Here is an 18212-nt window from a genome sequence, read left to right on the forward strand (position 1 = left end):
CGATGTTAAAATGTAAAATAATAATGGTTCAAGTATTTAGAAAGAAGTTTGAATTCCTTTTAAAAGGAGTACAATGTGTTTATCAAGTTTAAAAGAGCACTTGCGTTTTATTTTAGTGAGGTTGGTATTGGGTTTTATCATGAAGAGCTTTGTAACAGGAAGTAATTGTGTTTGCGTTCGGTAGCACACAGGAGAGGAGTTGCGACTAAAGTAGAAGTTTGTACAAGTTCATGCTCACATTTTGCAAACTGCTTGTGAGAAGCTGAGGACATTTCTGCACCGCACAGCTGTTCACTTTTGTTTTAGCTCAGGAGCTCGCGCCATCTTGGAGATGCTCTTCCCTCTGCCTTCGTTCACACATGACTGTGTCCGTCCAGAAAACCTGCCCTCCGCTGAAAACATGGGACTGCAGAGCCTATACATGTAGAAACATTATAAAAACAAAGTTTGAGATTGAAAGATGTCCACAATGACCACATTTGAACTATAAAAATAGCCTTTACAAGAAGGTCCTTCTAAAAGACATCACTCCAACGTCACCTTACGCAGTGAGATTATATCAGCACTTAATTTCTACCGATTATGTCATTGATAGATCACAGGGCATTTTCTGGTCTTTACCTTTGTTTTGGCCCCCATTGCCACCAGCAGGGCGCTGTAATGGATAATCTTAACATAGTATCATTAAACTGGTAACTGGCTGCATAATAAAGTCACAGCATAACGAAACCGTGGAGCATGTGTTGCTGGACATGATGGATGACATCATTCAAGGCAACACTGTGTCGCTGTGAGACTCTTTAATGGACCTGAAGGAAAACCTACTGTGTTAGTATGTGAATTGACATACATTACATGTATTTGTACCTCCATTAATGATGACATTGGTGCTAACCTCCAAAATACTGTCAAATATGTGTAGTCTGCAGAGACAGGATGAAGCCTAGCCAACCAAAGCTAATCTGCAGCTTACGTGAAAAAAAGAGAAGTTAGTAGAGGAATATCTTTTTCAGTCATTATCATAATGCCATTGTGAGTGTGACTCATTGCTCTGCTGCCATCCAAAAATGTGCCACATGATGTGACCCTCAAATGCACCCACAGTGGCTGACGTACCTGACAGCTGTGGTCTGTTGGTTCCACTGCTGTGCTGTCAGTCAGAGGAGCTAGTGTTTAATGCCAGGGATGTCCCGTGTGGGCTTTAAAGCTTCTTCTTTCTCATTACCAGAAATTGACACGCTTTAAATGCCTTGTCTTCACCTTCCCTTGCCTCAGTGATTGTGCTCAGTTGATTTAGCCTGTTCAGCAAATTTGCATGCGACACGAGGAAGGTTTGGACATGGCTATGGCTGAGAGCTGCTGACCTTGCTAAGCTTATCTTAAATCACCGCCTTCCATTCTCTCTGATAATTAATGTTTCATGGAGAGATTACTTTCTGGACAGCATGCACAGTGTACTGCTATTACCTTCATGTTGTGAGTATTTGCTGTAGCAGCCACCTGTTTGGATGCTCAGTTTACCATTCATTTGCCACTGACTGTAAACGTGGACCGAAAGAACGTATCGTTGAATTTGATGCCCAAGAAAATGTACCGCATTAGCACCAAAATAATGTGTCCATACAATAAATAGCTCCAAGGTTCTATCAAAGACCAAGTGATGTTTTGTTGTTTTGTTTTCTTGAGCTTTTGTTGAAGCAGTGGAGAGCAGGAAGTGTCCAGTTAGCTTGTTTCTCATGAATCTCAGGTATGCGTCTCTTGCATCTAATTTCAGAATGTCACTACAAATGAATCTCCAGCTGCAGGTTACGGTCGCCTTTTTTATAGCCACCCTGAGCAAAAAACTTGAAAAGAAAAAGGAAATCTTAATATATGATGTTTTTAATAACATATGAAAGTTGGCTTACTGATGACAACATAATGCAACAAAGGGCAAAGTGAAATGGAAACAGATGGGAGGATGAACATTAATTTTGTTGTAATTTAGAAAGATTTGCAGCGTGTTTGCATTCGGTTTGAATGAAGCTTGAAAATGTTGACAAGCTTGGTGAGATTTATATTATATTTATCCCAGATTGAGAAACTGAAGAGAGATGGAGCAAAATGCAATTTAAGTAAATCTTAGTGGTGTGGTTTAAGGGTCAGTAAGTGACAGCTGATAAAACAGAATAATGGCAGATTGAAAAGAAACAGCCTGGGCCTCTACAGAATCAACGATCTAACATAGAGCATTCACCATCAATGCCACGAGTAGCACTAATCCATATACTGTACATCACATGGACAACAAGAACACCATGTCAATAAACGCTGAAAGCACCCATAGTGAGTCAGACCTGAGCCTATTCATAACAATATCCAGGATAGTAATATTCACTGTGTGTGTGTTTGTGTGTGTGTGGGGGGGGGCATGGATGCAGTACTCAGTCACCTTGTAGCTTCTTGTCTCAACTGTCATGAAAACTGTGATGATGAAAAATGTCAGGAGGTGAAATTAAACAGGATTTCAGGTGCTTCTTAGCCGGGTGTTGGAAATATGATAGTGGCTGCATGTTAACCAGCTGTTCATGCAGCTGCTGTCTGCTGCGATAATGGTCACAGCACGACGCTCACATTTATTGTTGTTCTTTGTACTACCAAAGACAAAAGGTGACACCAGTGCAGATCATTTGCTTGTTTTATATAGATTATTAATTCATTTTTTTACGTATGCATCTATATACCAACCTCAGGTATGGTCCTCAACAGGTTTTAAGAAAGAGCGGTTCTTAGATTCACATTATCCTTGTTTGAGGTGATCTTTGGAAGGCACTCTCTTTTCAAATACAGTTTAAAATGCCCTCTATGGTCACGTGTAACCAAAAACTCTCCATTGCATTTCATAAAAGGCTTCATCAGGAAATATGGGTTGGAAAGAGTCGTCAGAGAGTTTTAATAGAAACAAGCTATTATTTTCTTTGGTCCTGGTGTTAGACAGCTGTGCTATATGTCATGATACATCAACTGGTGAAGTTTAAATGAGGTAAGATTTGCAATGTTGCTAATGGCTTTACATATTGACATGTTTGTTGCAACATATATTATGTCTGACGTATGTCTGAGATTGTGGCTGTTTATTCACATCCTGTTGGTAATTCTAGTTTGTTTTTTAACTTAAATGTAACTTATACATTTAAGTTTCAATGAGATAAAGAAATACTTGTCATTTCCAGTATGAGTGTAAGTGAATGTTATTAAATTAAACACAGTGACTCATACGCTCTGTGGCCTGTGAACAGTTTGTGCCCAAAGCTTCAGCACTTGGCATTCTGCCGGGTCACCGTCTGTCCACAGAGCTGCAGTGCCAGTTTCACTTTCATATGTGTCACTCACTCTGTATGTCATCTGATGCTATTTTCTAGTAAAAATCCATTTTTTATCTCACCTCAGATTTTCTATGTGGATGAAGTAAGTTTGCATTAGCGTGCATTAGTGTAACTTGCTCCAAGACCTTGGTTTCCCTACACCAATATTGATAATGTCAATTAGCAACTTGGTTTCCAAAATGACTCATCACCAGAATAAATTATGGACTTATTTTACTAACAAAATACCAAAAATGTTCATGTCATGTTGTTCTGATCCTATTTCCCTTTGGCATCAAAATAAAACACATTTCAAAATCAGGAATTTATGTTAATTCTTTTTCCAAGCACTGCAGGCACTGGTCATAAAAAGTGTGACAGAGACTCAGGGTTCTTCCCTTTTGTCTTCTGCGAGACGAGCAGCTCAGAAGAGGATTTTGATTCACGTCATACTTCCACTGAATGCCCAGGGGGTTCTCCTTTCCTGTTGGCTGATTATCATCAACTCAGAACAAGGGGATAAACCTCTCTCCACCAAAATAAGAACAAAATCAGATTGGCTCAGAGCAGGTTAGTTAGGTACAGTTTAAGTGATTTGATAAGATAAGATAAGATAAGATAAGATAACCTTTATTAGTCCCACACGTGGGAAATTTGTTTTGTCACAGCAGGAAGTGGACAGTGCAAAAGTTATGAGGCAAAAATTAGAATACAATAAGAATAAATACAGTACACAACTGTACAGAATAGAATAAAATAAAATACTATATACAATAAGATAAAAATAGAATACAAATACAAATACTATATACAACTGAGTAAAAATACAACGATGACAGAAAGGATTATTGCACTTAGTATTATTGCATATGTATGGATGTGTGTGTTTGATCAGTTAAAGTCTTTATTATGGAGTCTGACAGCAGTGGGGAGGAAAGACCTGCGAAATCTCTCCGTCCCACACCGTGGGTGCCGCAGTCTCCCACTGAAGGAGCTGCTCAGTGCTGTCACAGTCTGCTGCATGGGGTGGGAGATGTTGTCCATCAGGGATGACAGCTTAGCCGCCGTTCTCCTGTCACTCACCACCTCCACTGGGTCCAGAGGGCATCCTAGAACAGAGCTGGCCCTTCGGATCACCCTGTTCAGTCTCTTCCTGTCCCCAGCAGAGATGCTGCCGCCCCAGCAGACCACACCATAAAAGATAGCAGAAGCCACCACAGAGTCATAGAAGGTCTTCAGGAGTGGGCCCTCCACTCCAAACGACCTGAGTCTCCGCAGCAGGTACAGCCTGCTCTGCCCTTTCCTGTAGAGGGCGTCTGAGTTATGAGTCCAGTCCAGTCTATTGTTCAGATGAACACCAAGGTACCTGTAGCTGTCCACAGCCTCAATGTCCATACCTTGGATGTTCAGTGGTTGCAGTGGAGAATGCTTGTGCCTGCGGAAGTCTACCACCAGCTCCTTGGTTTTACTGGCGTTGATCTGGAGGTAGTTCAGCTGGCACCAGTCCACAAAGTCTTGGGTCAGACCTCTGTACTCCTTGTCCCCATCAGTGATGAGGCCGACTATTGCAGAGTCATCAGAGAACTTCTGCAGGAAGCACTGGGTGGAATTGTGGGAGAAGTCTGCAGTGTAGATGGTGAAGAGGAACGGAGCCAGAACCATTCCCTGTGGGGCCCCCGTACTGCAGACGACCCTGTCCGACACACAGCCCTGAGTCCTCACATACTGTGGTCGGTCGGTGAGGTAGTCCAGGATCCAGGTAGTGAGGTGATGGTCCACTCCAGAGTTCACCAGCTTGTCCTTTAGAACCGAGGGAAGAATAGTGTTGAAGGCACTGGAGAAATCAAAGAACATGATTCTCACAGTGCTTCCAGCGGTCTCCAGGTGAGCGAGGGAACGATGTAGGAGGTGAATGACGGCATCATCCGCTCCAATGCCAGGCTGGTAGGCAAACTGAAGTGGGTCCAGTGATGAGCTTATTAGGCGCCGAAGCTGAGCCAGGACCAACCGCTCCAGGGTCTTCATCAGGTGGGATGTCAGAGCCACCGGCCTGTAGCTGTTGAGGTCCTTTTTGGTTTAGGATTCCTACTACTTCATTTGCTTTGCTCCTGCTAAATTGCTTGAATAAAATTCTAAATTGTGGACATTCACTTTTAACCTTTTATGGAGCAGTAAAGGTAAAAGTCTGAGGATTATTCTTTATTTGTGCAAATAGCTCTTACAGGTTTCCCCTGGTAGCTGTAGTTCAGGTGGTAGAGCCTACCAGTCGATCCTTGTCTGCTCCAGTCTGTATGCCAAATATCTTTGGCCAAGATACTAACCCCACGTTGTCTGAATGTCTGTGGGATGGAAGCACTTACGTAGAGCATAGAATAAAGTTAGGGTTGTGTAAAGCACTATGGGTGCTCAGAAGAGCACTGTACAAAAACCCGTCCATTACCTAGTGGCACTAAATGAATCTTTCCTTGGCGCCTGCTGTCCAGGCTACTAAAATCATTCCAGAAATGACAAGTGCCACAATCAGTAGGGGAACTACCTTTAACAGGTGAGACTGATGAATTGTAGGACTACTAATGAGGACTGGGTGAGACTCAGATACAAGGAAAATGTGTTAATGAACCACATTTTTCAGCTTTTGATATTTTTCTTTAAAAAACAAACAAACTTTGAGTCCCTTTTGTCTATTTGAAATTAGCGTCATCATTAAAATGAAACACCAGCTTGTTTAACTCTACGTTATGCAGTGCTACACGTAACGTGTTAATTTACCCCAAAAAGTTTTGTCTAAACGATGTTTCAAATTGACATGTAGATTTATTTTTTTCTTTAAGCCTGTGCTTCTAAAATGTTGTCAATGCTGCATCTCTAGGCTGTAGGCTTAGTTATGCATGCAGTCTATTTTGAGGACATAGTGCTTTGAAATGAAGCACTGACTAATCTTCACACATCCTGAAGACTGCCTGATAGGCGTGCCTCTCTCTTTGGCTTCTTTGTGGTGAGATATGTGAGGGGAGAGAGAAACGGGGAAAAGAACAGGAATGAAAGACTGAAGGGAGAAGGGAAAAAGGAAGGGGAGCAGTGCCAGGACCCGTGGTCATCCTACAGGGTGTACGAGGCTGCCAGAGGCCTTGTAATCTCCCCTTACCCTGCCCTCCATCCCATCTCTCTCATCCTTTCCACTTCACCATGACAAACAGGATCGGCTCTCTATGAAAAAGCCAAAGGCTACCTCTTGTCTTTCTTTCCCCTTTCTTACCCAGCCGCCCTCATCCCATTTGTCATTTACCCTGCCTCACTCTTGGTTAACTCACAGGGACTGGCTGTTGCTGCCCGACTGTTGCTGCCCGGCTTGGCTGCCGAGCTCCCAGGCCTGGCAAGAACGCTCCACCAGTTCCCCCAGTGTCAGCATTTAGAAACCCTCTTAATGGGTTTAGGCACATTTGCTAATTTGTCAACAAGTTTTGGATGTGGAAGCTTCTGCCAAGCTGCTCGGTCTGGCACTTGACTGAAATGGATGTCTGCTGGCCAACTGTTTGTGTAGGCATGGGCAAAATCAAATTCAAAGCACTTTCAGTACTTGACAGTGAGTGGCTTGTAAACGATAACAATTATTTTTTTATCATTCTGCATATTAATAGAGATGAATTCAGATATTATTCAGATAATACTTTAATGCTAGAATGATAATGAATTGAATAAAATTGAAATTTGGAGTAAGAAATGGCACATTTCCATGCCAAGGCATGTTTGTGGTTCTTCAAATCAATTTGGTCATCACATAAAGTCATTCCATGACATCTATTGTGCTGTATCACTGGCCATTTGATTGATTTATACCTGTTTACGAGGTACAATGACACGGCAGTGGGAAAAAAGGTGATTTAAGGCAGCGGTCCCCAACCCTTTTTTATCATGGACCAGTTTCACGTTGGACAAACTGTCTGTGTGTGTGTTTGGGTGATGTAATGCAAATATAATGATCCTTGAAATTTTCTTTTAAATGCAGCTTTCTTTTTGTTGGCGCTCTCCGATTCTTCTGGTGTCACATCTTTGGCTTTCTCTCCATTTTCAAAGACGCTCTCCAGTGATTTTTTTGTCTTTGTGTCATTTTTGCAAGGACTTAATGATGCATTGAACGAAGAAAAAAAACCTCTGCACTCTGTGATGTTTGCGTTATGTAAGTTTCCAGGTGGAGGCCGACCATTGGTGGAAGATGGAATGAGGCCGGCTACAAATTGGGACCTGACTGGGCCGGCAGCCTCTCCTACTTCCTGTTTGTAGCGAGCCGTGCGTTCGGCCCTGTGTTCTGTGTGACTGAGTTTCCTGAGATGAGAAGAGCTAGGCTGCAGTGGAAATAGTTTAGAAAGACCTCTATCTGGACATGGTAGCTGTAGGGGTGGGAAGCCGCTTCTTTTTAGAACCTTTTTCTCGTGTTTCGGTTAGGGAGACAGGTAAGAGGCTTGTATTTTAGGCTTTTAGGGTTTTCTCACTGTAGGGAAGTTAGTTCTGTTTCATTTCTAGTGTGTTTTGTTTGTTGTTTTGTCCATGCCCACCCTGATGCTTGCTACCTGTTGAATTAATAAAACAAATAGTGGCTGTGTGTTTTACTTCTTTGCTTTCTTTTTCTTGTTTTCCTTGTGTTGCACTCCGGCTCCCCCTAGGCCGGTGCAACAGGGATATTTTCTTGACACACTTTAGAACCAGCAGGGTTGTCAAAACACAACAACCTACCTCAGTATCGTTGTTGACCATGTCCATCCACTTATCACCAGTGCCCCCATCTTCTAATCACTGTTTCCAGCTGGAGATTTGTTATTGTGTCTTTGTCGCATAGCTCAAATCACCTCACTGTTATGTGACAGCTGTGTGCAGATCAGGCCTAACGAAACAGGGGAAGCAAAACCAGATACATAACATCAGACCTGGACCTTCAAAATAAAACAGGAAACACAGACTGAAAATAATAACACAGAGCTGGAATTTAGCACAAGTTCCCTTTGAAACTTTAATATATAAGATTCCTATTTTTAAAAAAGTCACCAGCAGGAGGTAGCATTTACCAGACAGTTTCGTGCACATACACTCTGTGCATAACAGTTTAGAGGCACATTTAAAGGAAATTTGTGGGCTTTTGGTTGGTTCTTTTGCTTTGTGCTTGTAGAAACGAGGATGATAGGTAGTATTTTAAGTTTAATAGATAGTAGGTACTTCTTCAAGTATATTCTACAGCATTGTACACACTAGTACCTCTAGATGGTTTCAGAAGATTTTAAAAAGAAGCTAAGTGCAGCTTTGAAATAATTATACAGAGAAGCACAATCTTCTGTTTTCATAATATACTCAAGGTCACATTGATTCAGATGAGAAATATAACACTATTTCACCAGTTTAACTTGCCTCCAGATTAAAAAAAGTGTACTAGGCATTTCAGAGATTAAAAAATTACTTGTAATTTGAATACTCCCATTAAATCAGTGCCTTTTGGAAGTAAAGAATAGATCTCTTTTCTCTTGTGTGTTTTCACCAATACAGGGTTTCTAAGCACAGGAGACCAGGCAGCCAAGGGCAACTATGGACTGCTGGATCAAATTCAGGCTCTCAGGTGGATCAAAGAAAACATCCAGGCCTTCAAAGGAGACCCAAAGCGAGTGACCATTTTTGGCTCTGGTGCAGGAGCATCGTGTGTCAGCCTGCTAACCCTCTCACATTACTCAGAAGGTACATGTTCTTTTTCACGGATCAAGGCACAACCACAGTAATATATGGTCAAAAGCAGGGGTCTTGTCATCAGTTTATAATTCCTGCTGTTATTTTGATATAGTGTGGATTTCACATCAAAAACAAACCCACAGTGAATCGTGAAGCGTGGAAGTTTTTTTTTAAAGCAGACCTGAAATGATAACACATTTCATAGTAGAGGAAACAATGTAGCAAAAAGACATCTGTTTTCTCTTGTTTAGTTAAAATTAAAATTAACTCCTACAGTATTAAATAGATTCATGCAGTTATTTAGACCTATCCTTCACTTACCCTTGATATTAAGGATGCAAACAAGTAGCTCCTGCATCTGTTTCCTCTTGCTTTGCATTTACATACATCTGTGGCAAGGGGCATGTGCAATAGTTAACAATGGCAACACTATTTTGAGGTATTTATTTGTCCTTGAGTGGATATATGTATACCTAGGTAATCAGATTTTTCTCAAATATAGACTGGATTCGTTCATATTCAGTTCTAGCAAATCAAACACTTAATTGACTTAATTGTGCACAGCAACTAGAGGTCGATGGGCAATTTTTGTAAACAAAGAAACAAAACCACAGAAAAGAGAACATAACCTCAATATAAACCTAAGCTCTGCTCAGCTGGAGGAAGCGCTTCAGTTTGTATATCCATCGCCCCGCCTGTTCACCGTGTGTACTTTGTAGCTTTTTCAAACAAAAAATATTCCTGTATGAAAATGGAGTGTTTGCTCTTTGTCTCTTAGATGTCATACGTATGACAAACATGCACGTTCCTTGGGTTGTTTATCATATTTGATACTGAAATGCAGTCTGTAGTCATTTACACTGGAGCATGAGGTATGAATGAGAAAAAGACTGTATTTACATCTTTGTTTACAGACAATAATATGGAAAATTTTAATTAAAAAACACAAAAGATAATTCTTCTAGTAAAAACAAACAAACAAGCAAAAAACAGGATTTGGAAGATTTGGAAAATGTTCTCGCAGTTCCCCTTCAGCTGTCCTCTCTTTGTGATATGAAAACTTTGTGAAAAACAAAACTCTGCACAAAATGTATATTTTTATCTTGCTGGTAAAAGTCTCTTGGTCGCTTTACCAAATATGCGAGGGAAGATTTTTATTTCCTTATGTCATGGCTATTTTGGCGTTTCATTTTCCTTATCTTGTACTTGAAGAAACATGAATGGCTTGATAGACACATATAAAATCCCTTGTGTTCAATTGCTGCAGCAGTCATGGTGCCCATACACCCTTGTAGGCAACCTTCATTTCATCAGACTTCACAAAGGAAGGTATTGTCACTTGTTGCCTCAGTTGGATCTCTGTTGTAAAGCTGCCATAAAGATTTATGTAGCTTCAACATTTGCATTAGCAGCACACCAGAAGCTGATAACACTCTCACTCTTTCAGTGTGTTTAGTTTTAGAGTGAACATCTAACTAACAGTGACAGTGGTGAAAGCTTGTACACGACTAACCAGGCTTTATGGGAAACATCTGCTCTGTCCGAATAACATACTTTTAACTGAGCCCGGCTGAGTCACCACTGTGTTTGCATGAATATAAATAGAACCCATGGCTTCAGTGTTCCTACCGCACTGTGGCCCAATTACTGACTGGCAGCTCGAGAAGTCATGCTAACAATGTTCCAGAATGTGGAACCAGCCTGAAGTATAGTAACAGCAAATATCTTCTATATGCCAGTTTATCATTCATTCATTCGTTAGAGACAGAAAGACGTAAATTAAATATTATGAATTATTCTATTATTTGCTATGAAATGTGTGCTGGAAATAATGGAGACATGGCTTCTTAGAATTCTGTTATACTGGTCTGCATGCCCAGTGTTATTTGAGAAGTCTTACCCACATCACATCATCATGTACTAATGTGTAGTCATGACCTCTTTGGCAACACATTTTATCACACTTTGTACCCACTTAGTACATGTTGTTATTTTTATTTTTTACATGTAGGGTAGATGGATAGAAATGTTTTCTGTAAGTGTTGAAGTGTTGGAGGACTGGCTAACCGAAAAGAAACTAATACATGAGCAGATCTGGCAGCACAAATGAATCAGCTACTAATGGAGGAGATGCCTCCATAATGGCTAACTGAAGGCCGGACAGTCCTGATCCTCAAGGATCCCCAGACTGGTCCCATCCAACTACCAGCCATTACCCTGCCTCAGCTTAACATGGATGCTCCTGAAAGGCATCATAGCGGCTAAGATGAACAGGCTCAATACATCAGCAGGCCCCAGAAAGGAACTGGCAGAAACACCAGAGGGGCAAAACACCAACTCCGTGTAGATAGAGCAGTCTCTCGAGTCTGTAAGACCAGACTAACCGACCTGTGCACCGCCTGTATTGACTATAAGAAAAGCTGCAACACTGCATCAGACATGGATCCAGAAATGCCTAAAACAGTACAAATGCAACAAGATCCAAATCGCATATGTCAGGAATTTTATGGGTATATAGCAAACGCCATTAAGTGTGGGATTTCCCAAGTATTAACCTGTCCACGGCTGTTCTGCATAGGCCTGAACACTCTCAGCCAGATCGTTAATAAGACTGGCTACAGATATTACATACTACTGGCATGCTACAAGCTGTATGCCAGGAGTGAACAAGACATCAGTTCACTGATCCACACGACTCGGAACTCCAGCAAAGACATTGGAACGTCATTCGGACAAAGAGGGAAGGTAGTCAGAACTGAGGGGATTGCACTACCAGAAGGCAACATTGGAGATATTGAAAACAGCTACAAGTACCTTGGAATCCCACAGGCAAATGGGAATGATGAAGAGCCCACTAGGAAAGCCGTAAACACTTAATTCCTTCAGAGAGTAAACAAGTCCTGAGGAGTGAGCTGAATGGGAATAACAAGATCTGGGCAATCAATGCTTACACCCTGCTGGGATCATAAGTCCTGCACCCTGAGACCGTAAGCTGAGCGGAAGGTGGCCAAGGACTAGTGAGTGTCAGGATAAAACAACAAAGACCCATGAGTACATCAGGAAGATGACCAAAACTCGTCATTTGCTTAGTGAATACCTCAAGCAGCAAAACCCAAGAAAGAAGAGGAGCCGTAGAGGGTTAATTACTATAGTCTTACAATAGAATAATGTACATCAAATTGCTTGAGAATTAGTTCTCCCAGATCATAACTGTGCTTGTCTTGCTTGGTATAGTGTTAACAAACAAATGGCAAAACATTTGCTTTATCAAGGTGAAAGGTTGCCTAAGAGAGTTGAGGCTTTGTTAAAGGTGGTCATACCAAATACTGACTTTCTAGCTTGTTTGAACTTGAAAACTCAGTTTTTGTTTCATATGTTGTATTTCCATGTTCAATAAACTGCTGCACCAGTTTTTAACAATGTGTGACAATGAATCTGAAAATAACTTTCACAGAATTTTTCAGCGATTCTGAATTCAATTAAATGGTAAAAGGGCATGTACTCAGTAATCACTGTAACCAGACAAACAGTTAAATAGATTGGAGTGCCATCAAAATCTGTTTTGAAAGAGAAAAGTACTGCCGATTTTGCAATACCAATTTAAACCATAAAGCATGAATACAGTGAAGTGTGTATATTACTAACACGAATTCCAATCTCAGATCTGTTCCAGAAAGCCATCATCCAGAGCGGCACTGCTCTGTCCAGCTGGGCAGTCAACTACCAGCCTGCCAAATATACAAGAGCCCTGGCTGAGAAGGTGGGCTGCAACATGCTGGACACCATCGACCTGGTGGAGTGTCTGCAGAAGAAGAACTACAAGGAACTAATTGAGCAGTACATCACACCCGCTAAGTACCACATTGCCTTCGGGCCAGTGATCGATGGTGATGTGATCCCCGATGACCCCCAGATTCTCATGGAGCAAGGGGAGTTCCTGAACTATGACATTATGCTGGGGGTCAATCAGGGTGAGGGGTTCAAATTTGTTGATGGCATTGTGGACAGTGAGGATGGCGTGTCTGCCAATGATTTTGACTTTGCTGTTTCTGACTTTGTTGACCATCTGTATGGCTACCCTGAGGGCAAAGACACTCTCCGTGAAACCATCAAATTCATGTACACTGACTGGGCTGACAAGGAGAACCCAGAAACTCGCCGCAAAACCCTGGTGGCTCTGTTTACTGACCATCAGTGGGTGGCACCAGCTGTGGCCACAGCTGACCTCCATGCTCAGTATGGTTCGCCCACATATTTCTATGCTTTCTATCACCACTGTCAGAGTGACATGAAGCCCAGCTGGGCTGACTCAGCTCATGGAGATGAAGTCCCATACGTATTTGGAATCCCCATGATCGGCCCAACGGATCTCTTCAACTGCAATTTCTCCAAGAATGACGTGATGTTAAGTGCTGTTGTCATGACCTACTGGACGAACTTTGCTAAAACAGGGTAAGTGCTTCTTTTCCTTCACTGCTCTTTCTATTTAATGCCTCTATAGAATCAGTAGTATCAAACTCTTCTGAATACGTGTAAAATAACACAAGACAAACAGACAAATAATTAAAGAAGCCAAAAACATCAGATTCAGTAAAAGGATTAGATGTTATAGTCCCTGATATTGCATTGCTTTTCACTCGCTGGGCCCACGTCCTCATTTTAGGTTTGACAGCGTTTTAGCAGGTAAAGGTGATGTTTTGACATGAATTGAGCTGCTGTTTTGGGAAGGCCTCGAAGGGGACTGGCGACGGCTCCCTGGCAGATCCCCGTGCACTAAATAGAAGTGAAGAAGTTAAAAAATGGAGACCAAGGAGGGAGGGAGGGTGGGGTACGTAAACGAGAATGATCAGCTTGCAGAACTGGGGGAACCTCTGTAGATGACAGCCGGAAGCGTGTTTGGAGGCGTGGTCCCACTCCTGAAATTCCGAAACATAATCTCCAATAAATGGAAAGAATCTTGAGGGATGGCTGTTACGAGTAAAGGCAGCCCAGAAACTTTACCAGCAGCACACATCGTTGTGTGCCTCAACTTTCGGTCTTTTACCCAAGCTTATCTGCCATTCTTTTGGGATCAGATTTATTTGAAATGTACTTTCTTTAAAGCACTATATGGAAGAAACCAAATTCATATTCCCATTTCGCTACCCTCTTATTCTCATAACTGGTTTAATTGTACTGTGAGTGAAGTGGCAAAAAGCATCGTAAAGTGTTTTTTGTTTCTCAAGAAACCAGCTCCACGTGTTTTCATGACTGTAGTGGATTCAAATAGTCATTTAATTACTTCTGTAGTTTTTTTTATTTTTATTTTCAGTTAAAATTTTCACTGTAGCCATGAATCACCATCAGATCCTGTGACTGTGAAGACATAACGTGTGATTCAAATCATTTTATTACTTGCAAACACCTCCGTGAGCCCTAATGGGCAATGGATGACTCCTCCTATAAGGACAGAAATGTTTGATCATAGGGTAAAGGTGATCACTTAAAATAAGACTGTCATGATTTAATTGAAAGAAATATAGGTGGATCCAATCTAGTGCAGCAAAATGACCTCCAACCCCTAATGAGATGCATTTATTGTATGTTTGTGACACAATAAAGGACAGTATGGTGGCATGCATACACGTCAGGTAACCTATAATACATACTGTGTATAAATACTTAATATTCTAAGGATAGACAGAACATAAACTCTTGCTAACCTAGAGTTTGAATGATTAACATGTGAGTCAAAAAGATCAAGTGGAGGTTAATAAAACAAGTCAAATCCGCCCAGCTGCTGCAGCAGTGCTGGGTTTGATGAAAGGATTTTCTTGCTGTTTATATTTGGATCACGCTTTTGCTTCACACACACCTTGAGATTAGGTATCAGCGTGTTTGCAGCCCACTCATACTGAAAATTCACTTTAAGGCGAATAAATAAAGTCATGATCAGCTTCATAATCTGCAGTGTTCATTCTGGCAGACTTGCAGACATTTTGGAAGACTCTTTTCTCTTGCTGCTTTTTTAATGGGCACAGAATAAAGCACTGTCATGAATCATGGCAGAGTGACGTTTCTTTTTTTTTACTTTTCCTCATATCACTACAGAGAATTGGACAAGTTGAGCATGATACAATATGTGCATGTTAACTAGGGCTGGGTATCGTCACTGATTTCTAGAATCGATTCGATCCACGATTCTATTAAATTCGATTCGATTTGAATCTGGGAAATTTTGACAGTCAGAAATATTATAATTCAGATCAGTAAATTTACATATTTTTGTATCTATAAAAAGGAAGCTGACACACGCAAGGCTTTATCAAAGCAGAGGCCTTTGTGTCAAAGTAGCTGAAGATAAAACACAGAAAAACATGAAGGTGATTTTCCTGGCCTGGATTTTATAAAAATATTCTGCAGTACATCAAAAACGAAAGAAAACCATTAATTACCTTATGAACGTTACCTCTGACGTTACAGCGGTTTTATTAGAGACACGGCTGAGCGTTTTGCATTTTGTATAATTTTAAAAAGTTTAAATTTGTTCAGTATTGAACGGCAGAAATTAGGTTTTCTTTTCAGAAGTATGTAAACAGAAAAAAAAACCAGCGGCCGACAGCCTGTAAACAACGGAAGACTTGTGCGTAACAAGCAAGCGAATAATGAAGAAAGGGAAACTGTTCTTGAAGTACAGAGAGAGAGAGAGAGCTGTGCATCGCGGTCGAAGCAAAACAGTGAAAGTCAGAGTGAATTCATGACGATGTTTATGTGAAGGGTTGGATCTTCTTTTGCTGCTGGTTCGGTCAATATTCTTTGGAGAGAGATCAAACTAACAGCTTTAGAATCGGTGCAAAAACAGGCGTAAACGCAAAGCGCGGACCCGCCGACACATCAGGATCAGCGAGCTGTCGGCTTTCAGCCTATCACAAGTCGCCACTCTGTTGTAGGGCTAACACAGAGTGACACACAACATCCACACTCACATGCACAGCCATTGGCAATTTAGAAAAACCAGTTAACATAATCCCATTAACTGCATGACTTTGGATTGTGAGATGAAGCAAAGTACCTGAAGAGCACTCACGCAGACACTGGAAGAACATTGAATTCACTCCAGTTCAATTTTATTTATGTAGCACCAAATCACAACAATGTGCTTGATATAATAGGATAAAGACCCTACAGTTATAGAGTTTGTTTTTTTTGCCTGTCCCGTTTGGATCTTTAGCCATCAGAATTGTTGTCTGAAGGCCAAGAAAGATACCAAGGGACAAACATGACTGGGGGATAGGACAGGGAGAAAGAATGAAAGAAAGAGAGGGAGAGAAAGAAAAACAGAGGGGAGAAGAGACGGTGAGAAGGGGGGGAAGAAAGAAAGAAAAACAAACAAAACACCTGGATCACCTGTATGGAGAAAAAAAACCAGAAGAGAAAACAAACAAAAGAGCAACATAATAAAAAAACAGCACCATCACAATAAACTAGCTAACAGTAGATATCAGTAGATACTAAATATTACATGTTATTGTGCAGCACGCAAGATCGACAGCGCACAATGTGCTTTGAGGCAGCAGCCAAGAAAGGTGTAGTCCGCGTCTGTGAACACCCGTGTGTACACCTGTGTGGATCAGCATGCTTGCATTCCAAAGGTTTCTCCATGTAACGATCTGCTAGGGAGTGTGGGGAGCCACAGCCCCGTCCACCAGGGTATGAAGCAGGTATGGAGGAGATCCAGGCCCCAGACATCCAGAGGCCCCAGAATACGAGGACCCAAGGAGGACCACCAGGGGGGGAACCGTGTCACCCTCCTGGGAAGAGCTGAGGAGAGCCCCAAACGAGAGGTCACCAAGCAGCCACGGAGCAGAGGCCAGAGGGGGTTGCAGTGACGTGTCCGCGGGCTCTGCCGGCAACCAGCTGTACTAGAGAGGACCGGGCCCAGAGGCCTGAGGGCACCCACCCTCCAGAAGGGGCCCAGCTGGGCCACAGGCGCCACGCCCCGCCAATCGGCCACCAGGAGTGAGCCGGTACATACATGAGCGCCCAGCCCCAGACACCAAGAACCACCGACACACCAACGTCTGAGGGCATCAGCCACCGGCAGGGAGTGTGGTGAGGGGAGATAGGTCTCCATACCTCAGAGAGGTGGAGTCTAAGACCCAAGCTGACATATAGACACAGACGAACAGGCGCACGCGGACACAAACATGCATTCCCACCCCATATGCACAACCAAATACTCGGCACTCACCCGACGTGTAGACAGACACAAATAGACACTCCCCAAACATACTCTATATCCCAGGTCCAGGTACCCCCGCCCCCAGAAGGGAAAACCGTACCCAGACCCAGGACATGTAACCCTTTTCTCTGGGGTGGAGGAAAGCAGACCGCCTCCTTATCTGCAGTAGCAGGGAGGCCCCGCATCCCAGACCCCAATCCGACGGCCAGCACCTCCTCCCTGCCCCCCAGCCCTGACGGCTAACACAACCGGGGTGAGTGAAGACCCCAAACCTCCCTACGCCCGCTCATATGTAGTGTTGCTGTGTGCTGTTCTAAAGTGCATTTAAAACTCAGGAGAACATGGTACTAGCTTCCTCTCAGAGAGCAGCACGGCTCCTCCAGAAAAACCCTCAGTGTCTAAATGCATTTAAAGTTGAGGGTAGGGCACCAGCGCCAGAGGTGGGTTTGAATACACAGAACATCCTCTGGACGCTGTATGACGTGCCCACCCCCAAGCCCCTATATGTATGTGTTATGTGAGAGTACGAGTAATGTGGATGTCTAGGTTGCAGAATAAAATTGAGGCACAGGCGGCCAGAAGGAGACAGAGGGGGAGTGCCTCCCCTGCACCCTGGTGACACACCTGCACCCCAAGCCCTGCGTGTGTGGGTGGGTGTGGAGGAGTGGGAATAGGGAGGCAGCTGAGGATGGGGAGGGAAGAGAGGGAGGGGCAAGCGGCCCCTCCCTGGGGCCAGCTCCCCCGCTGACCCCAGTAGGCACCCCCACACTCCGGAACCCACCAGGGCAAGGGGGCCCAGGCCCATCCGGACCGGGGCCCGCAGCAGCAGCACCGCCCAGCCCCACAGAGTCCGGGACAGCCCACCCGACTCCACCGCAGAGAAAACTGCACCAACCCCATCATCCAATCCTCTTCCAGACTACACAAGACAATAGACA

General features: G+C 42.9%; 1 protein-coding gene and 1 long non-coding RNA gene across 2 annotated transcripts in view; one reads left to right on the forward strand and one right to left on the reverse strand.

Annotated features, from left to right (window-relative positions):
- Positions 1–18212, reverse strand: part of LOC309700095 — a 436175-nt gene that overhangs the window by 237053 nt on the left and 180910 nt on the right. The gene's annotated exons all lie outside the window — the stretch shown is intronic.
- Positions 1–18212, forward strand: part of nlgn4xa (neuroligin 4 X-linked a) — a 92785-nt gene that overhangs the window by 64986 nt on the left and 9587 nt on the right. Inside the window, exons 3-4 of the mRNA XM_082523464.1 lie at positions 8877–9062; positions 12716–13505. Of these exons, the coding sequence (XP_082379590.1) occupies positions 8877–9062; positions 12716–13505 (976 nt within the window). The remainder of the gene's footprint in view (positions 1–8876; positions 9063–12715; positions 13506–18212) is intronic.

This window comes from Aulonocara stuartgranti (assembly GCF_965226115.1).
Source record: "Aulonocara stuartgranti genome assembly, chromosome: 23".
NCBI lineage: Eukaryota > Metazoa > Chordata > Actinopteri > Cichliformes > Cichlidae > Aulonocara > Aulonocara stuartgranti.